Source organism: Ostrea edulis, chromosome 4 (genome assembly GCF_947568905.1).
Source record: "Ostrea edulis chromosome 4, xbOstEdul1.1, whole genome shotgun sequence".
Lineage (NCBI taxonomy): Eukaryota > Metazoa > Mollusca > Bivalvia > Ostreida > Ostreidae > Ostrea > Ostrea edulis.
This window is the reverse complement of record NC_079167.1, coordinates 4667652-4690437: the sequence shown is the minus strand read 5'-3', so window position 1 is coordinate 4690437 and position 22786 is coordinate 4667652. Positions and strand designations below refer to the sequence as shown.

Below are 22786 nucleotides of genomic sequence, written 5' to 3'. Positions count from 1 at the left end.
CAATTTTCTAGTGCTGTGGGATATTACCAGTAAATCCGATTCCGCTGACGGCAATACATATCGCGATATTTTTTGTAGATACCAGTTTGGGTTCAATGTTTTGTAATTTCTGTACCAGTAGAGAAAGGGTTAAATAAGTTACCTGCCCCTGAATTAAAGTTTAAAAATGGCGGCAAATTAAACTGATCGTGATTGTCTGAATGAAAAAGCAAAGGCTCCTATAGCATATATCACTTCAAACTAAAGAAGGAAAATGAAATAGTTGTAACAAATATGGCTGTATGAAAAGGTGAAGAAAACGAATAGTGATCAACTCAGAACTTCTTTAAGGAATACAAAATAGAGAGTTGGGCAAACACTGACCTGTATGTGATTACTGTAACAAAATCAGTGGCACTACAAACCTTGCCAGTCACATGCAGAGGCACCACTGAAATGTTAACAACTAAACAGAAAACGGGATCGTGTCAGGTTGTTTTGACTTCTACTCCCCTTCCCCCGGGTCATGTAACACTTTCCGCAATGATGAGTGGTGGATTTGAATTGAAATATCCTAGCAAGAGCTCAAGAGCTTCAGCAATAACTGAACAAATAGCCTAAAAAATCTAGTAATTTGAACCATTTTTTGATTCATCTATTCATTTGTCAATGTTTATTTATAGTGTTTCAAGTAGAATGAAAGAAATATCCGAAGATAACTTTTTTTGTTTTATTTCATAAAGATTGTTATAATATTGTGATATATTGCAATACAAAATTTAATATTGCAATATGATTTTCGAGCCGCAATACCCAGCACTACGACTTTCATTTCCTATTGAACAAATCAAAGAAAGACATTTCATTATTCAAATTTTTCGGTATTTTTTTAAATTATGTAAAAAATAATTATTGACTTGTACAATATGTAAGCGTAACAGCTAAAAATCACCTGACCAGCTTTACCTTTTGTGGTGTAAAAGATATGAAAGTTTCTTACCACAGACAGACAAGCCAAAAACTATATGCCATGCCCTCGAATCTTTGATTCCATGTGAATAAAAAGTAACTACAGGTTTCATACCTAATTTATACACTTCGTGCCAGATTATGTGTGTGTGAGACTAAAGATATATAAATTGGCTTTCAGTTCATATCAGTAATATGAAAAACCAATAAACTATAATCGAGTGTTACTCTACTCAGTCTACTGGAAATAATTTGTAAGCAAGGATCAATATCAAGCACTTGCCACTCACACACTCAGACAGTGGTCCCATTTTGTGTGCATTTCTTTCTCCTGTGCAGTATTGATCTCATCCATCAGTCATGTTTATAAATGTGATGCAAGCACACAATGCAATCTGCTCTTTGTAAGACATTTGATGTGTGTACATATCAAATGATCTATATTCCAGGGTTCCAAGAAAGTAAACGTAAAACGCTATCTATTCTGATTATGAAAACGTCGTTGTGTACTCAAAAAGACTTATTCAACACATATAGGCAACAAACTTTGTAAAAAGGCGTAGTATTTGATGAAATTCGAGATATAGCAATGGACTAGACAGTAATCCATAAAAACAAACCACACCTTCCCAAATTTTGGTCTGCTATTTGTTTCACTCTCAGGAAATTTTTCCGCAGATTCTCCCTTTTAAGCATGGCTTGGAGATAGAACTATGTTGTCCCGGATTCTATCTCATGCAATTCCACCGAGCTGTCATCGTCTATCAACTTTCCTTATCACAGGACTCGGTAGTTTACACAGGAAATGGAGTTCACTTGAGACGAACAGACAGACAGGTACCCTATTGTTAGGTGAAATCCTATTGATCAATTATCAAAGTTCATCCAATCAAAATCGTTCTTAGAAAGAAAGTGTGGAATCGTAATAAACATGGCAGACCTCGTGGAACGAGTGTTACAAGAAGCAGCTGAGAAAGAATCTAAGTACAAAACGATAGAGGTTCACAAAGACATTGAATTAGAAATAGACGCAGGAAATTTGTTGACTGTTGATACAAATCCATTAGACACATCTGAATTAAAGTAAGGAATATTCTGTCTAACACATGGTTGAAATAAGGGGGGGGGGGGGGGGGGGGGGTATCTTTAAAGCGTGACATTTCTGAGTGTTAATTTTGTTTAGACCTATTTTGAAGGGATTCGAATTTTGCCGAGATTAGTTTTAATCTTTAATCATAAGTCTGTCTGGTTATAGAATCACCTTTCTTGATTCATGGGTATGTATGTTGATTTGATGGACTGATGTTGATCAATTCAAGCCCAAGAAAACAATTTGACTGAGGTTTTGCCTTATGTTACTGGGCAAGGTTCAACTTAAGGTATGATATGTTTTACAGCGTGACCGTGTTTGAGGGCGAAGCAAAAAATCTTCGCAGTAGTATCTAGATCCATAACAGGACAAAAAATATCCCGAAATATTAGCACCGAACGGGGTACCCCGAATTCCCGAAATGCCCGTGATTTACCGAAATGCCCCTTAAAACTACCGAAATGCCCCTTCCAACGCATAAATTAGAGCACATTTAGTTTATATATGTTCAAATTTGATAAGAAAATGCCAAATTGTGGTTGTAAATATAGAAAATTGTGTTCAATTCTCGCATTAGCGATATTTCAAAGAACGATAACTCTAGCAAAATCTTGCAACCTCTGTGCTTCACCGAAGTTTTTCTCCCTATAATTCTCGTATCCCCCTCCCCGTAAAATGTCTTGTTTCCTCTATTCATTGTTTCTTCCAACAATGAATGAAAAAGCATAAATATTCGTATTATTTTTATTTCATTTAATGTTTTCAATATATACATGTAACAGAACTGAACTATGAAAACAACATAAGAAAAGCATATTAATAATTAAGGCAAATTTCGGTATTGGTAAGGCAAACAGTCATTTGCTACAGTAACTAGTGATTATTAAATGGCATAAAAATTGAGAGGGAGAAAAAATTAAAAAGCAATCATTTATTTCCTTCAGTAACTAGCGACTATTGAATGGCATAAAGAATGCAGGGGGAAAAAACCCAGCAATTAGTGACTATTGAATTACTGAATAGCATATAAAATTTAAAAAAAATAAATAAATTTTTAAAAAAGCTGTAATACATGTAGTTACTATTATTCAGTTATTTGAAATACAAAGCTTCAATTGAATAATGTAAAAAAAAAAAGGGGGGGGGGCAAAGAAAAATATACATGTACCCCTGAAGCTTTAATAGTTGAATAGCTATAGTAGTGACATTGGAGAGAATGATATTCTGTACAGTATAACACAAACTATTTTATTAAATATAATATTGATTAAACTTTACATTTTCCCTTACTTCATTATTCCAGGGTGGGGTGGAGAGGTGCTCCCTTCTATACATGAATTCATTTCACAACTTCTACTACTTCGAAATTGCATTCTTACTATTCACTGTTACTATTTAAGAATTTAAGAAGTGGTCCAGGGGAGTCACCAAATATATTTTTAATACAAAAATATACTTTGTTAAGAAAGACAGGTGTTCAAGTAGTAGAGCAAGATTTTCACGCACACGGAGACATTTACACTCTGCCCATCCTACCCGCCGTTGACGTATTGGCGTGTGCAAAACACATTGCATATCTAAATCATGCGTGGATCTAAAGTGGGGTCTTCGGGCACTGGAACACCACTAAGTTAATACAAAACCAGATCACAATATTATCGGCACAATCATGTTATTCGATCTGCGGACTTTACGATAGCATTTATTCCGTAAATGTGACGGAATGATTATTGCTTTTAAAAACGGAATAAACATAGTAAAAGATATAAAAGTATTAGTAACTATTTAGTCCGTGTGCCGACGATCAATAATTGTATGTCTTTATACATAAACCATGATAACAATATTGTTAAGTACGCGGATGGAATAACATGATGCCATGTGTGGTTATAGAATTATAGTTCTCATAAAACAGTGAACAAAATTAACAAAGAATAATTCAATCAAGTATTATATGGGGAAGGGAAGGGGGGGGGGATACGAGAATTAAAGGGAGAAAAACTTCGGTGATATCTCCTCAGATTAGCACAGAGGTTACAAGATTTTTGCTAGAGTTATCGTTCTTTGAAATATCGCTAATGCGAGAATTGAACACAATTTTCTATTTTCTTTTCAAAATTGAAAATATCTAAACTAAATATTCTCTAATTTATACGTTGGAAGGGGCATTTCGGTAGTTTCATGGGGCATTTCGGTAATTTCTGGGGGCATTTCGGCAAATCACGGACATTTCGGTAATTCGAGGTACCGGCACCTAACATGTAAGGACAGAGCTCAATCAAAGTATTCTAACTTTAGACATTTTTGATCCGCCTATTCATTGAACACGGGAAACACTATGCAACTGATGTAATCATTGCATGGTGACTAGGGCTGCTTTCGATACGCCCCTTTCATGATACAATACATATTGCAATACTTATGCAGCGATTCAATACGATACAATTTATAGAAGAAACAATAATAACATTGAAGAAAAATTTAATTACAATGTACCAAGATTCACAATCATCATTTTAAAAGCATAATGTTTCCAAACAGTAAGATGCCAGTTGGATCTGTACTCTGTAGTTTGATCAGATAAAGTTCATAATTTTTTTCGTCAGGCTCAAGACTGAACATTATTTGACACTATTTTGTTCCTTGTACTGAGGTTAATAATAAGTACAAACCCAACCTGATGGATTTTGTATTTGTAATAAATGTATCGAAATCGAGGCAGTGAATCGAACATTGAATCGAGCGTTTATATTGAACAGTATCGATTTTTCGGTGAATCGTTTCAGCCCTAATTGTGACGTCATATTCAGCATCAATGTTTAGCAAATACACAAACATAGGAAACGTTAATCGAGGAGTGATGAGGCCTATATGATTAAGAAAATAAGATTTGCATGCTTTTATGGATTTTATGTAACATCTCAGAATGACGTGAACTTGGGTACACAAGATTCAAAATGGAGAAATACATGTCCACGCGACAGTATTCGAATCGGACCAAAATTTTGAAGTTCCATAGGTATGGTTTAATTTTTCATTAGTTTTCTATATTTTCCTTTTAAACATGTATATATGTGTTACCTATAGGGAGAGCTCTGCTCTTACGGTCCTTCGGGCCGTGAGAGGGCTTTGCCCTCTAATATAGATAACTGAAGTAGCATGAATTTTACCAGAGTACCAAACATAGATACTGTACAATGCATTAATTGTTTGATCTTGGTTAAGTTTAAATCTAGACATCTTTGTATAAAATTTACAAACAATGACGTGGTGGAAAAGAATTAGGTACAGTTTGGTGCGATTTATATTGCCTGGCTTTTATGGGAAAAATTATTTTGCATTGAAAAATTGCAGACATATTCTCCTCTATTTTTTTTTAAAAGAGTAACTCATAGTTATTCCAGGAATCGACACTAGTGGTTGTCTGATTGCCCGAGGGAAGTGAAAACTCGGTTTGAACAAGTGAAACTCAATACACACAAATGGGGCAAGTGCATCGGGCAAGTGATTATTTCAGTAGGAAATGTGATTATTATAATAATTGTGTTAAGCTTGAGGAATATCAAATATTAGAAAGTAAAGTCCAACTCCATATTACTGAATCATCAGTTTAATTTTAATACTACAATGGAAGATAGTACCGTATCTTATCCTATCAGTAAGTCAATCTGAATGACAAACTATCTGACATACAACTTATCTTAATTGTTATGTTTGTGAGAAAATGGTGGCTTCACAGCTGTCTCTCAAAGTATTTTATTGAGGTAAATGCTAAAAAAAAAAGACGATAAAAGAAAAGTCAATGTTGAAAATAAAAATAAATCCGAATTTAAAACAGTCAGCATGACAATCCTAATTTTCAGGTTTAATCGACACTTACAGCAGTATGATATGTACCATGTGTCAGAAATTCATGCAGCGCTACACTCGCTATCACCAGTACTTTTCTTACTGTTAATATGATTTGCAGAATTCCTAGTATCCAGGTTATTGAATAAAAAATGATTTGTTACACTTTAGAAACTTTTTTTAATAGAAATAAAACGTTGCACATTTGAATCAAATACATGTATCAAAACTTTGCCACATGTTACATCCCTTGTTTGTTCTTTTGTGGTGAAAAGATCTATTTCCTTACAATGACCATTGCAGTATTCTTATCTATAACTGTCAATGACATTTTTCATCAATTTCATTCAACTACAATAATGCAACTTGTATGACATAATTCACAGGTATAACCTCTTACACTGGGGAAAAGGGGAAAACTATTCTAAAAAAAGAGAAAACTTCGCTATTCACCGATTGACAGAGAGAGAGAGCTAATTAAAATCACTGGTTGATAAGAGTCTAAAACTTTTTGAACAGCTAAGTTTTTCATTCGGACAAGTGAATATTCAAGTGAGGTAAAAAGTTAATGTCTATCCCTGTACTCTTAAAAGCATATTGAAATTAAACTTAATTATCTATACACATGCATAATACACAATCAAATAAAGTGAGGGTTCAGGGGCTCGGTTGTCAGATATTGAAGCTTTGTATTATTTGTTCCCGACTATTAAATTATTAAAGTTTTGTATTATTTATTCCCGAATAAGAAATTGTATCAATAAAATCCACTACCAAAATCCGCTGTTTTTGTCATTTTAAAAAGAGTATCATATTTACATCTAAAAAAGTTCAATGAAAACTTTCGTTGTTTTCGATAAAGTAGGACAGGTATCGAGGACATTTCGGGTCACAAGATGTTTGATGCCGCATGTAAACATAAGCAGTCGTTGGATCTTTTTCCAACATAGATTTTGCCAGAAACCGGTAGGCAGAGAGGAGAAATTGTTAAAAATAAACTGTGAATCGAAGGCCCCCTAGAAATCCAAGATGGCGAGTGTTGTCCCTTTACTGAGCCCCTGTGAGTAGGGGTTATAGATGGAACCAACGAATGCTTCATGAGAATTCATGTTACATACCAGGTAAGCCACATTTAAGTAGTTTATATAATGATAAATGATTACTTATATAAATTTATATTTGTTGAAAATGTAAGCGTTATGCTTTACCATGCACAACATTTCATTTAAAACGTGAAACAGCATGTGATCAACAGCAGGCGGCAGACTGTTTTAACTTTTATGCACTTACTAGACGTAATACGTATATCCATGATAAAAAGTCTTTGATAAATGCAAACAGTGGTCCATTACAAGGATGCATAATCAATTAATGTATCTAACCCCAAAGATGACATTAATAATGTTTGCATAATATGTTTGATCATAAAGTAATCGAATGAAGAAATCATCAGTTCTCTGTTTACATGCAATGATCTGATCCCCCTTACTGTTGTCATTTAAAGCATGTCATAGATCAAAGTTGTACACCTGTGATTTATTATATTTATAGCATGGTTTTTTTTCCAGGATGGATATTATTGTATGATAAAGACCCCTTCTTATGAACAAAGTCCTGCTGGTTTGTTTTTATTGACATTTAAAATATACTTGTCTTTAAATGTGAAACAAAAGTTGGCCTATTATTGTGTTGAAAATAAAGGAATTCATGACAAGGGAACCTGTTTCGCTGGAAACAGCTCCTCCTCACCCACCCATCCAAAGAGGGAGATAAAGGAAAACAGCTCCACCCACCCACCCATCCAAAGAGGGAGATAAAGGAAAACAGCTCCACCCACCCACCCATCCAAAGAGGGAGATAAAGGAAAACAGCTCCATCCACCCACCCATCCAAAGAGGGAGATAAAGGACCCAACATTTGAATCTCCAAAACAGAAGCAAACAAAATCAATATTTTGCAAGTCCTCTGACAATTCCCTTGTCATCACAGAACCATGGTTATATTACAGCATTGTTTGCAAGAAACCAGGATCAAAGCTTGTTACAGTTTCACAACATGGCTGGATGTCTGTGTTCATTTGGAAAGAAAGTTATTCCAATTGGAGCATGGTGCTGCATGTGGCACTTGGAATGTGAGAAAATGTATGATGAAGCTTTATGTTGGATCAGGTCCAATGACAACACAACATTGAAGAAAACATCCATCCTTAAGAGAGACTTTGTTCCATACAATGTGGGATTTCAGCACATTACACATGAGGAAGTCATTGAAAACCACATCCATCAACTGTCAAGAGATTCTTTTGACTGATGATATAACCTCAAACCCTGCAATCTTGGTATTGGACGGAGTGTACATTTACGTTTAAAAAAGCTCCAATTTCACATGTGTGTGGCAGTCTCACAGTAATGCACAAGCGCAGACCAATGATGGTTTTGACTACGATATATTGTATTGGTTCTTGGACCCTATCTTGACGACTCAATGCAAAAATCGTGAAGCACATGATTTGCTGAAGAACTCCAGAACTGGCTGCAAGAATATTATATGTTTTTTGATATCAGGAATTTAGGGATGCCTTTGATGTTTTGGAAGATATTGGAATAAGGATGGAGATGCCAGCATTCTTGACACAATGAGACAAACAGCTGCCCACACTTGATTCTAACAAGTCAAGAAATGTTACAAAGGTGTGATTTATTGAAGTATCTGATTATATAAATATTCCTAATAGTATAGTCATATAAGCTTTCAATATGAAAAACAAGTGTATATAAAATAATGGAATATTGTTTCACTGTATGTGTAATGTTTTATTTTCTTTCCAGGTCAGGTGGATTGTCAAAACAGCTAATGGGCATATTGATATTGGTGATATTTAGCAAAAACCTTGCAAATCTCATTCGTTGGTGACTATGTGAGAACTGTAGCAGCATAGGTCACCACTCAGCATGTCATCAGAGGAGGACCAATAACTTACTGCATAAATGATCTACCTTTCCCACAGAGTAAATACACTATACATATTGAGACTTGTAAAATATTGATCATTCCATCAAAAGATTGTTTTCCTCCATTTAAGATAAAACTCAACATGAAGATATACCGGTACGGTAAAAAACATGTTTATAACAAAGTGCTAGGGGCTAACAATTTTGATTTGTTTTAAACATAATTTGTTATATCCATTGATTATATCTAAAAAGTTCATAATATGTTTTAAAACTACAGACAGGGAATGAAAATCACTTTGCTGTAAGGATGAAATCATTATAAGCGTGTTTGCTGTAACTGTATTTTACTGTACATAATACTTGCATTATGAGAAGATGCAGTTTATACATGTAATTGAATGGTTTTATTATTTGAATTAATATGTCAGTTTTATTTCATTTACAAACTGTGGAATGTTTTTGTGTTTTACAGGAATGTGTGGGGGCTTGACAGAGGAGGGTTTTGTGGGACAATAGTGGACACGGAGAATGTTGCTTCAGAATTCCCAAATTACAATACTGAATTGTGTCAACTAACTCTTGGACCAGCTTCATATCTCTCAGCCGTACACTCGCAAACACAGGGATTTGAAATCTTGATCAGTAAGGAAATTTCTGGGATGGAGTGCACCAAGATTAAAGCTGCCTTATCTCTGCCAAACAGATGATGGGTCAGTTACCAGAGGGAATTATTGATAGCTGGTACTGCTATGTAAAACTGGCACCATTGTTGTTGAAATAAGTGGACATTTGACAATGTCAGGAATCACTGAAGGAGGTTCAGAGCTGGATGACATCACTGGAAGATGCATCTATTTACCAGGATTTCATAGGTGGTGTGGGCAGAAGATTTCAATGTTGTGGAGGAGTGAGAGAGGGTGATGGTGTGGAAGTTTGTGGGTTAAGGTTGTGTGTGTCTGTGTGTGAGAGAATGATTTACAATCTTATAAGTGCAAAAAGGTCAATTAAAATATATAAAGATGAACAACTAATATAATTTTATACATACATTCGAAGATTTTTTATGCCCTCGAGATCGAAGATCGGGGGCATATTGTTTTTGTCCTGTCTGTCATTCTGTCTGAAACTTTAACCTTGCTAATAACTTTTGAACAGTAGGTGATAAAGCTTTGATATTTTACATGAGTATTCCTTGTGACAAGACCTTTCCGTGGGTACCAACATTTTTGACCCTGTGACCTTGACCTTTGAGTTTGACCTACTTTTTGAAAACTTTAACCTTGCTAATAACTTTTGAACAGTAAGTGATAAAGCTTTAATATTTCACATGAGTATTCCTTATGACAAGACCTTTCCATGGGTACTGTTTTGACCTGTGACCTTGACCTTGGAGTTTGATATACTTTTTGAAAATTTTAACCTTGCTTATATTTTTTGAACAGTAAGTGGTAGAGCTTTGATATTTCACATGAGTGTTCCTTGTGACGAGATGTTTCCGTTGGTACTAAACCTTTTGACCTTGACATTTGACCTACTTTTAATTTTTTTTTTACATTGGTCATAACTTCTAAATGGTAAATATTAGAGCTTTCATATTGTACATGAGCATTTCTTGTGACAAGATCTTTCTGCTGGTACCAAGATATTTGTCCTTGTGACCTTGGCCATCTTCGGAATTGGCCATTATCGGGGGCATTTGTGTTTCACAAACACATCTTGTTTTGTTTTGTAAAATAAAACTTTCCTATCAGATATATTTATAGTCTGAATTATGAATTAATTTTACTGTAAAAGAGTGCATACTTTAGTACAATGTATAATGCACATTATGCGCCAACATCAATATTTTTGAAGTAAGATACTTTGCAGATTTTTATCTTTTCTCCAGAACCACTGGACCAATTTCAATGAAACTTGTTACAAATCATCTTTGGGTGATGCTTTGTTCTTATGAAGGGGATCAAAGTTTTACATGGGGACATATAGGAAAATACTTTAGAATCTTCTTCTCAAGAACAACAGGACTATGATAAGTCATGTTAATATACAAGCATCCCTAGATAGTGCAAATTAAAGTTTGTTAAAATTGTGGCCCCCTAAAGTAGGGTGTCACCACAAAAGGGTATCAAGCAAGAGTAGCAGGGCCACACTAAATTATGTCCAAATGTTCGAACTCTCCAAGTTGTGTGGATTGAAGTTTTTTTATGCCCCTTTGACTATACATGTAGTCAGGGCCATATTGTTTGTCCTGTCTGTTTGTTTGAAACTTTATCTTTGCACATAATTTGGAGTGGTAAGTGATAGGGCTTTCATTTGCACTTTACTTGTGACAGGACCATTTCTTTAGTACCAAAGTTCAACCTTGTGACCTTAAGGCAGGGCTTTTATGATTATCATAAAGATTCCTTATGGTAAGGCCTTACATTTTTACACACGAACTTTGACTTTGTGATCTTGACATTGGAGTTTGACCTTAATTTTAATACTTTAATCTTACTCATAATTTTTGAATAGTGAGTGATAGGGCTCTCATATGTCGTATGTACATTTCTTGTGACAAGACCTTTTTATTTTGTATCAAAGTTTTTATTGTAACTTTGCAACCTTGACCTTGGAGTTTGAACAAACTTTTAAGAAAACTTATTAAATATCTCCTGAACATTTTAGTGTAGAGCTGTCACAAAGTGTATATAGATTTTTTATGGCAAGACTTTTCATGTGATACCATGGTGTTGGACTATGTGAGCTTCACCTTGAAGTTTGACCTACTTTTACGAAAACCTGACCTATTAGCCCTTATTCAATATCCCCTAAACTATTTAAGGTAGAGCTTTCATATTTTCTATTAAATTTCTTATTGCAAGTCCTTCATTTCATACCACCACCTCGGTGGTCTAGAGGTAGAGCGTTCACCCCGCACGCGGAAGGTTGGGGTTCAAATCCCGGCCATGACAGACCTAAATCATAAAAATAGGTAGTGACAGTTAATGCTCGGCATCACGTGTAAATGTCACGGGTCCTTGGAGATGACCTTAAAAACGGATGTCCCATGTCACAGTATGTGTAGCACACTAAAGAACCCTCACTGCTCAAAGCCCTTCACCATTATTGATGACATCTCCATATGAGTGAAAAATTCTCAAGAGGGACGTTAAACAAGATACAATCAATCAATCATTTCATACCATCATGATCTGTGACCTTTGGAGTTTGACCTACTTTAAAGAAAACGTTACCTATCAAATATCTCCTGAACTATATATTTTTTCATGAAAATAAAGACTGGGGAAAAAAATCTTTTAAAAATCACAACTGCTGAACACTGAAGGGCCAAGGTCAGGGCTTGAAGCTAACTTTTTATGTCACCAGTCCAGCCGGACTGATGGGGTATAATTTCAACCAGTCCGCAGAAAATTTTACCAGTCCAACAGAGTTTTCCAGAAATGATTAAACATTTAATTTCGTTAATGTTATTAAAACGAAATTTAACTCAACATGTCTCAGACAATATTGTAACACTTAAATGTGGGATTTATATTTACGAATCAGATTCATCGGATATCTACAGATCGAAGCATGCCAAATGGGTGTATAAAATTTCATAAGTATATGCCTTAGAAAATTAACCAGTCCCATCGGACTGACTAAAACAAATGTCAGTCAGTCCGCCAGACTTTTAACCAGTCACAGACTGACGGGCATATGTTAATTTCGAGCCCTGAAGGTGACTCAGGTGAGCAATGTGGCCTATGGGCCTCTTGTTTGTTATATAAAATATAGCACAAAATGTTTTCACTTATTGTTGTGTTTTTGCACTATTCTATTATGACGTCAAAATGGAAAGCTTTAATTGTCGTTAATGCTCATTTAACTGCCTCAAACATCAGTGCATGAGCCAATCAAAATGCAGAATACAAAAGTTGCATTAGAATAACATTTCATGAGTGTATACTTCATCCAAATGTCGTTATAAGGTAAAGATATCCAATGATCATCTGATGCATTTTCATGAAGTTTCACAATCGGGCAGAATTCAGCCCAAACCGTACCCGATTAAACACATCTTCTGCATGAAGATTAGTTCAAAGTTTATCAGAAAATAGCTAAGGATCAATTAAGGTACAGCTTTGATTGTTTTGGAAATGGAATTTTTAAATTCGTGTTTGGAAAGATATAAAAAACATTTCCACAATTTTCATATTTATCTTGCAGCTATCAGTACATGTGTATCATTTTCATTGTTGAACAGGAGGACTAAAGAAGAGTTTTTGAAGAATCTAGCTAGAGACAACACACAATTGTTGCTTAACACTTTATGGCAGGTAAACATTCATTGCATTTAGTGTAAATGTATTTTACATTTTTGTTGATAAATGTTTAGTAATGACTTTACTGCATTTCTTTTTGGATAATTATATGATATTAGGTAGAATTGCAGATATGTATTGGGGTTTAAATACACTTAATATTTTTTGTTGTAGCTTCCAACAGAGAAAGTAGATGATGCAATAGTTGTTAAGGTACATTTTCATAAATATTTAAAGCTTGAAACTGTTGTATGAAAGCTTTGTGTAGAAAAGAACAGACATTTCAAAAATTTCACACAGGATTTGTTTATTTCTTCAAATAGTAGTTTGTGGAATGTGTGTATTGGACAGATGGCACTAAAAAAAAACGGAATCAAACTAAATTGAAACAAAACATAAGCAGAAAACACACTATGAGAGAATATAGACTGACCATACTTTTGTAGGAGACATATAAAAATACTTAAAGATTACTTACACAGTCATATTTGTTTTTTCACAGCTTCCAGACCCTAAAACTTCCATTCCCAGAGAAAAACCTGTAAGTTTTTAGCCATCACTTGTTTACACTTGCATACTGTTTTTCTCCATGTTCAGACTCGGGTGATGTGTCAATTTTAACTTGAGAGTATCCTCGTGTGATCTATTGTAATTTTGTTTGTCATCATATGAACAGCTAATTTTGACTACGGTAAATTTTGCATAGGCTATTGGGTAATACATGTAAGAACAAAAATTGTGAATTCTGTGACCCCTACCAGCCTGCAGCATTCCAGGTTGCATATAGGGTGGAAACGATGTGCTTCTTTCAAGATACAATACATATTGCAATATTTCTGCTACGATTCAATATTTTCAGTACGATACATTTTACCAGAGACATATGTAACATAGTATATATGCCTCTGATTTTACAGAAGAAACCAATAATAACTATGAAGAAAAATTTATTATGAAGATTCACAGTGTCAATTTTAAAAACAAAATGTTTTCTAACCGCTGAGTGGTACCATACCTGTTGGTTCTGTAGTTTATTAAGTTCATTATTGTTTTTGTCAGACTCGAGGCTAACAACAGTCTGAATGTTATTGGATGCCATTTTGTCCCTCGTGCATGCGAAAATGATAAGTACAGGTCAAGTCTGATGTATTTTACTGAACCCAGTTTTAAGAAATGTATTGAACTGAAAATCGAGGCAATGAATTGAACATTGAATCGAGCGTTTTTATTGAACAGTATTGACATTTCTTTGAATCGTTTCAGCCCTAGTTGCATATGAAACTACTCCAGGCAACTAGAGGTTCAGGGGTGACAGTTTTATTCTATGTTATTATGTATATGTATTTTTTGTTTTTAATTTCATAACATTTCATTTTTGTCTTATTTCATTTTGTTTTATTCATTTGTTATATAAGGAACATAGGGGCATTAACTGAAGCAATTACTTATAGCAGTACATGGAATATAAGACCAGAATTTGTTTTTGTGACCAAAAATTAAATTGCATTTCTCAAACAAGGAATTTCAGACCATCAACCTAACACAACTGTCTTTGGAATCGAGAATCTGAATGGGAGAGTTAAAGCAAACCAATAGAAAATGGCAGAGGGAAAATGCATGTTGGCTCTTTTAAGACAAATTTGGCAAAAAAAGAGATAATCTCTACATACCGTCACTGAAAGTTCTGTGAGCCGAATGGACGCCGCCATTTTGTTCAACTATCGGCATCCTTGGCTGTCTCAGTTTTAATTTGTATGAAACCACACAAGGAGTTTTGAATAACTGATTCATTAGTAGTATGAAGTCATTCGAGTCTAAAATTTTATTGCCAAAAAATTCAAGACAAATGTAATTTAAATGCTCAATTTGTTTAAAAATATTGTATAATTATTTTTGTAACAGTTTTTAGCATACCATGATATAGAAAACAGTAATACATGTACAACTAAATACATGAAAGAGTTCATGAGTTTCTATAGATATTTAACACATTTTGTTTCATACTGCTGCTGAATATTAGAATTTAGCTTAGATATACAGAACAGGAAAAGAATTATAGATTTTGTAGCTCTTGGGCTAATGATACTTTTAACTAATACTTAGGGGACCGATAAGGTCTGTGGGTCTCTTGTTCAATGTTGTCAGATCTTTAAATGTAGCTGTAGTTGAGGATGGCAAATAAAATGGCCACCATTTTGAAAATGATCACCTAACATTTAAAATCCATTTAGGTTTTAAAATGTATCATTTTTAAAGCCTTAAAAGGGGTGCAGTTTTCATAATACCAGTAGGTGTTTGAAACATAATTTCCAGTTGGTTTGAAATGTAAAATATAATATCTCCATTAACAAATAGCTCATTTAAAGCTTGTTTTTTCTTTATTGTTACACTTTTTGCACTTGTGCTAAAAGGGTTCCTTTCATTTAAAGGGATATTAGGGGAATTAAATTTCAGGGTTTTGCAAGAAGTTTATATGTGTAAAAACAATATTCAGTTTGTTTATTTTGCAGAATGTAGACTTAAAGCAATTTTCTTTTTGGGTTAGGGATTCAATTTGTGTTGGTTTGGATGACTTTCGTAACAACATCTTGTTGCAATTATTACTTGTTTTCCAATATCATCACCTTTCTAAATTAAAAGTTTACCCTTTCCAATATTCAATATTGCCAGGGAGATTGTATTTATTTGTTTAAAAAAAATTGTTTCAGGACTGTTTTACATTGTCAAGAATCATGTGGCTTATATAACCAATAAAAAATCAATTCAAGGCAACAAAAGAAAAAACCCAATAGTCTGGATCTGGTTTTAGTCTTTACATAAAGCTTACCCATATTCGTTCTAGATTGTAACCTTAGGCTGAGTAAATGTAATTCATTGTTTTTCAATGCTTTTAGTATGTGGACGTAAACTTTTATTAGACTTCTTACAACGATGTACAAATGTATTAGCATTTTGAACTCTATATGATTATTTCATATTTTTGTAATGGTATGTGTCTGGTCTTAATTACTTTCGGGCTGAATCCCTAGCTGATATATATTTATTTTACGAGACATTTACGGATGCATCCTTTGTTTGGGAGCCTGGACAGTGGCAGCATGGGATAAAACCTTACATAAATAACCCAATGATCCCATCCCCACTCCTTTCTAACCGATAGACTTTCCTCCTACAATTGCCTAAATGCACATCTTTTCCCAGCAATGAATTCTACCAATTCTTCAATACTTAACAAACAGCAGGACATTCTGGACAGGCAAACAACAATTATTGTATGACATGCTTTTTTTTTTTTTTTTTTTGCTTCCACAGAATGAATGATTATTGTCCTTGGAATAAAATCAACCATAGCGAGGATAGTTCTTCTTGACTGCATTTGTATACAGAGAATTTATGATTTGCATTCTCTCTTTTAATGTCTTTTATATAGAGAGTGGATAATTATGCATTTATTACTTGGTTATTGAAAGAAAATATGCACATAATTATACAAGATCTGAGAAAAGTGTTGAAAATGCGAAATAAAAGATAAAGATAAAAGTGTGGCGTGAGGCAGATTTGAACCATGGAATTATAATCACAGCCTTTACTGCCAAAAGTGCAGCTGACTGAGCTATTCAAAGTTCAAGAAATACCAGTGTTTATATGAACCAGGTTTTCAAAAACAATTCCCCTAATTTTTTGTCAGTTTTTCATGAATTTCGATCCCAAGGCAGGGATGCTTCCAAAAAAAAAAATACTTTTGTAAATTGTTCTTGAGATTGTAACCTATCAAAATATATAAAAAAAATCTTGGGGCAAGCCTGCCTTGAAGAACTTCAAATACAAAATTCATATTAATATGCTTAAATGGGAAAAATGCTGTTTAGGCCAACTTTGAAGAATAATTATAAGATCAAAATAAAAACATGAAAAATTCATACACACACACATATATATATATATGTATATATATATATTTGACAGCAAAAAATATCTATAGAAACTTGATATAACCATGTGACTTTTTTCCTTAAAATTGTTCTCCCCTATAGGTCTTTTATTTTATTACCCTAAATTGATCCTTTTAAGTTTGAAAGACTGTTGAATGGCAAATGATCAATAGAACTAAAAGATTTGAAAATTATTTACTTAACAGTCAAAATGATGTGTTTTTATTATAATGATTTTAGAGGGAGAAAAAATTGAGGTGTAATACAATTGTAAATGATTATTCAGGTCATGATTCTATTATCAAGAAGCAGTAGAGGCTCATGCTTAAAACAAAAATTGTTTATGACCAGAGTGTGTTGGCCAAGGTTATTAAGCCAAATCAAAGGTCACTGATAGAGGTACTTAAAAACATTTTATCATTGATGTTAGAACTTCATATAGGAGCTGTGAGATTGATCACTGTTCATTATCTTCACCTTTAATACATGTTCTAGTAGGCATAAATGTTGATTATGACTAGACTATGTGCCATGACCTTGAATTAATATCATTTACCAACAAAATTTAAGGCAGTAGCTAGTAAATATGTGTATTTAAGTTTTTGTTTCAGGCCCCAATTATATAATGGAGAGTTGAAGCTTATGCTTGATACAGGTTGCTTATGACCAGACAATATGTTTTGAAACTGGACCATGGTCATTTGGCCAAGATCAAGGTCATGGGTAGAAAAAGTTACAAGTACTTGTCCAGGCCATAATTTTTTAACAGAAACATTGAAATAAATGAAGATCAATAAAGCCATTCAGTTTGATGAGTTTGAAATATGCACTCACTGACCAACAACATGCAATATTTGTGAGAGAATCAGATGGCTATGTGCCTCTTGTAATGATACAGTATATATATGAAATTCTTAACAAATTTTTATTTCAATGCAGATACCGAAAGATAAACATCTCACAAAGTGGCAACAGTATGCACAACTCAAAGGCATTCAGAAAAGAAAGAAAAGCAGAATGACTTGGGATGATCAGGCAAAGGTACTCTCTCTCTCTCTCTCTCTCTCTCTCTCTCTCTCTCTCTCTCTTTCTCTCTCTCTCTCTCAAAAATAAGGACAAAAACAAGACTGGCTTGTGATCAATTTTTCTCACATTATCACCAGTGTGAGATCGACTTTACCCGTGTGAGACAGCCATGTGAGATTTTTCTGTCTCACACTGCTGCGACGTCATTTGATTGTGACGTCATATATTTTCTATGATTTTCGTTACACGGTGAAGATTTACGTGACATGGTGAAGCAAACATATTTTGCATTGTTATCTTTAAATTTTAATGAAGCTTTCTGTTGGACAACCTTGGGTTTTTTAGTTTACACTTACAGTGTAAACCATTTTCGGATACGCTCTTTCTGCCTATCTAATTAGTTTTTGCATCGAAGTTCAAATGAGGATTTTGATAATTTAGAATTTTCTCAAAGCTCCTAAATTTATGCACTAAACTGTAGGTAAAATGTGAGAAAAATAATCCTTCATTATTAACTCGTTTGGGGTAGGGAAATTCCACCTCTGGAACAAGATTCGCTGTCTAGGACTCGGCAAAGCCTCGTCCTAGACTGCGAATCTTGTCCCCTCGGTGGAATTTCCCTATCCCACACTCGTACTAATGAAGGATTCTATTATTATCAAATACCAGTTCTTGTCAGCTTTTGAATTTCACTGCAAAAGTGTGTTATTCCAGATTTCTTAACTATAGTAGAGATACTTTTGTTTTGATGAGAACTGGTTCAGTTAGTACATGAAGATGTATAATTAGCTACATAATAATCATGCCCTCTGACACTATGCATGTTCACTAAAACCAAACTTCAGATGATGTCAGCAAGAGTTAGCTCTCCAAAACATTGAAAAACTTTTGGAATTTGACATTAAAGATGCTCATCTTGCTTTTGCTGTTAAAATGGAGAGATTGGATTGCAAGTCAATTACTACTGCTATTCATGACATAGCATTTTTATGTTGCAGTACATCTTGCACTTTGTTGTATCGTATCAATCCTTGAGCCTGAGGGCAATTAGGCTAATATATAGTGACCAGGCTCATAATGGAGGTAATATGAAAATGCAGTGCCTAAAACTATTTATAAAATTTACACCAATGGAAATTTCAGTAAATTGAAAATATGTTAAAAGTAATATTTATTCTGGAATAAATGTACCATGGTCATGAATTTAGTGATTGTATTTGTTTGTAATTGTGTAATTAAAATGTTATATGAAATCCATCAAATTGTGGCAATATCACCTTAAGTCAATGTGAATACTTGAAGACCTGTATATACCACTGTACATACATGTATATTACATATAGTATCTCACAAGTGGTCATCTCAAAAGCTTATAGAAGGTAGAGACTGACTATTCAGAACAACTTATGAGGGTGATCGGTGGGGAAATAACATATTTTGGATAAATTTTTGGATCTGTATAAAAATATTTTCATTCTATAAAAGGGGGGGGGGGGAGTATGTACATAAGATCTATACAAGCTTCAGGTGCCTATGGTATACCTGTAATATTGATATTATCACCTGAGGCCCTGTATACCTATAATAATGATATTATTACCCGAGACCCTGTACACCTGTTATTGATATTATAACCTGAGGCACTGTATACCTATAATAATGATATTATTATCCAAGACCCTGTACACCTGTTATTGATATTACTACCCGATACCCTGTACACCTGTTATTGATATTATCACCTGAGACCCTGTACACCTGTAATATTGATATTATTACCCGAGACCCTGTACACCTGTTATTGATATTACTACCTGATACCCTGTACACCTGTTATTGATATTATCACCTGAGGCCCTGTATACCTGTAATATTGATATTATTATCCAAGACCCTGTACACCTGTTATTGATATTACTACCTGAGGCCCTGTATACCTGTTATTGATATTACTACCTGAAGCCCTGTACACCTGTTATTGATATTAATACCTGAGGCTCTGTATACCTGTTATTGATATTACTACCTGATACCCTGTATACCTGTTATTGATAGTATTACCTGAGGCCCAATACATACCTGTACTATTGATATTACTACCTGAGGCCCAGCACATACCTGTACTATTGATATTACTACCTGAGGCCCAGTACATACCTGTATATTGATATTACTACCTGAGGCCCAGTACATACCTGTACTATTGATATCACTACCTGAGGCCCAGTACATACCTGTACTATTGATATCACTACCTGAGGCCCAGTACATATCTGTACTATTGATATCACTACCTGAGGCCCAGTACATATCTGTACTATTGATATCACTACCTGAGGCCCAGTACATATCTGTACTATTGATATCACTACCTGAGGCCCAGTACATATCTGTACTATTGATATCACTACCTGAGGCCCAGTACATATCTGTACTATTGATATCACTACCTGAGGCCCAGTACATATCTGTACTATTGATATTACTACCTGAGGCCCTGTACATACCTGTACTATTGATATTACTACCTGAGGCCCTGTACATACCTGTACTATTGATATTACTACCTGAGGCCCTGTACATACCTGTACTATTGATATTATTACCTGAGACCCAGTACATACCTGTATTATTGATATTACTACCTGGTCCAAGCTTGTTGACATGTTATTAATGATGCTCATGATCTGATGCTTGTTCTCAGATCCCACAGATTCCACCTTTTGGGATCTTAATCCTAATGGCTATAATAAAAGACAGTTGGATGAGACATATATTCAATGCTCCAATCTCATTTTATCATAGAACACTTTTGTGTGTATAATATGATCAAATTTATTTTCTTTGAGTTGGAGATGTTCACAAAGTTGTGTTAAGGAGGTACTCTACATCGTCATAATGGCTGACTTCCTTTTAAAACATGGAGGAAAATATAAATATCAGCAATATTTGTCTATTTATTTAAAAAGTTCTCGCCTAGCTGAGTAGCCCAGTAGGTTAGCATATCGACTGCTCAGCTGTAGATCGCGTGTTCGAGTCCAGCAGGGGTTTTAAATTTTTCTCGAATTGCTTTCAACTAAAACTGCATTTTTTGACTAAACAAAGTAAATTTGAAAGTTTTCAATTTCAAAAATAATGTACATATCCTCCACTTTCCATCCATATCAAATTTCTCTGGTGTAGCATACATCCTTAAGTTCCTGATATATGGCAATTCAGAGACACAAATTCTGCAAATGATATACAAATTATTGCATATTTTCAGGAGTGGAGGCCCAGGTGGGGATATAAGAGAGCTAATGATGACACACAGGAGTGGTGCCTAGAGGTTCCGGATAATGCTGGTCTGTATGTTCTGATGTATAATAACTAAAAGAACTAGATGTTTTCATTGTGAGCAATGAGTGAGCTTTCCATCCGATTGACAGTTTTAGAATGTCAAATGGAACAGTTTGAATCTAATTTAATAATATTCTTACAGAGGATCCCAATGTTGATTTGTTTGCCAAAAGAAAAGAACAAAAGAAGGAGAGATTGGCTAAGAATGAGTTACAGAGACTACGTAACATAGCAAGGTCACAGAAATCAAAAGGTACATTGCAGCGCATTAAATATCTTTTCTAATTATTAGCACTTGGGTCATGTTCTTGTAAATTTACAAGTCTATGACACTTGCTATTGTTTTTAATAAAGTGTTTTTCCTACACATTGCAAAGACTCATTATTCTTTTTAGTACCTGGGGTTGGACTTACTCCAACTGAGGCACCAACGAAGGATTATTTGGGGAAAGCTCTTGCCGTGGCCAGGAAATCTACAGCATCCATAGGGAAGTTTACAGACAAGCTTCCTACAGAAAAAGCATCCAAATACACAGGCAAGAAGAGAAAGGTAATCCATGTTCTCTACACTTCATTGTATGGTATATCTGACACATCTTTTTTCTTTCTTTAAACAAACCATGTACATTATTTATTATATTGATATTTTCAAAGTTTGAACCAAATTATGGTGATGTTGAGAAAGAGAGTAAAAAGCAGCTGGGCATTTTAAACCACATTCAGAACAGGATTCCCATCGTAGACTCTAGAAAAGCAGCCAATCGTCAAATCATGGAAGAGCAAAGGTCGAGGTACAGCATCATATTTTTCATTTTTTGTCTCTATATTAAAATGTTTTTTGAAACTGATATCCTTCAAAGTCAGGAAGGTTAATTGTTAATAGTTTCTGTGGCATTAAATGAATGATGTAATAAAGATCCCTGTAAAAAATACTCATCATGTTCCGAGTTGACTCTCAGATTCCTGTAATTAAATACTCATTATGTCCCGAGTCCACTCTCAGATTCCTGTAATAGAATACTCATCATGTCCCGAGTTGACTCTCAGATTAAACTGGAGGACATGTTCGGCAGAGTTGACCTAGATAGCTCAGATGAAAGATAAAATACAAGATCAAACATCAATGTCAAATTCAAATTACTACCAGTGGATATCAAAGTGTCCCTGTTTTGTGTTTCAGAGCAAAAACGAGACGAGAAGAAGGTGGGGGGAAAAAGGGAGGAAAAAACAAAGGTGGCAGTGGCAAGAAGAAAGGAGGGGGAAGGGCTAAAACTGGAAAGGGGGGCAAAAGAGGGGGTAAAAAAAGATAACTGTAAATAAATTCACAAAACAAACTATTTT

General features: G+C 34.5%; 2 protein-coding genes and 1 long non-coding RNA gene across 12 annotated transcripts in view; 2 read left to right on the top strand and 1 right to left on the bottom strand.

Moving 5' to 3' along the window:
• The window catches only part of LOC125670659 (rho GTPase-activating protein 44-like), a 40949-nt gene extending 39166 nt beyond the window's left edge, over positions 1–1783 (bottom strand). For 7 of the 10 annotated variants that reach the window (XR_007368349.2, XM_048905958.2, XM_048905963.2 and 4 more), the window contains exon 1: positions 1574–1783. Coding sequence is in view for 6 of the 10 variants with exons in the window: in XM_048905958.2 (XP_048761915.1) it covers positions 1574–1644 (71 nt within the window). In the remaining 4 variants the exon portion in view is untranslated. The remainder of the gene's footprint in view (positions 1–1573) is intronic. The other 3 variants (XM_048905959.2, XM_056161731.1, XM_048905960.2) reach the window with 2 other exon arrangements.
• On the top strand, positions 1767–22782 carry LOC125670664 (ribosome biogenesis regulatory protein homolog). The gene is made up of 10 exons (XM_048905972.2): positions 1767–2031; positions 13091–13163; positions 13323–13361; positions 13651–13689; positions 18020–18121; positions 21372–21450; positions 21588–21698; positions 21841–21995; positions 22100–22236; positions 22626–22782. Exons 1-10 carry the CDS (start codon positions 1880–1882, stop codon positions 22753–22755), a joined length of 1017 nt encoding a protein of 338 aa, XP_048761929.2. The 5' UTR covers positions 1767–1879; the 3' UTR covers positions 22756–22782.
• On the top strand, positions 7804–9896 carry LOC130053948 (uncharacterized). The gene is made up of 2 exons (XR_008802169.1): positions 7804–8895; positions 9314–9896. It is a non-coding gene; the product is annotated as an uncharacterized LOC130053948 (long non-coding RNA).
• Positions 22783–22786: the final 4 nt, after the last annotated feature.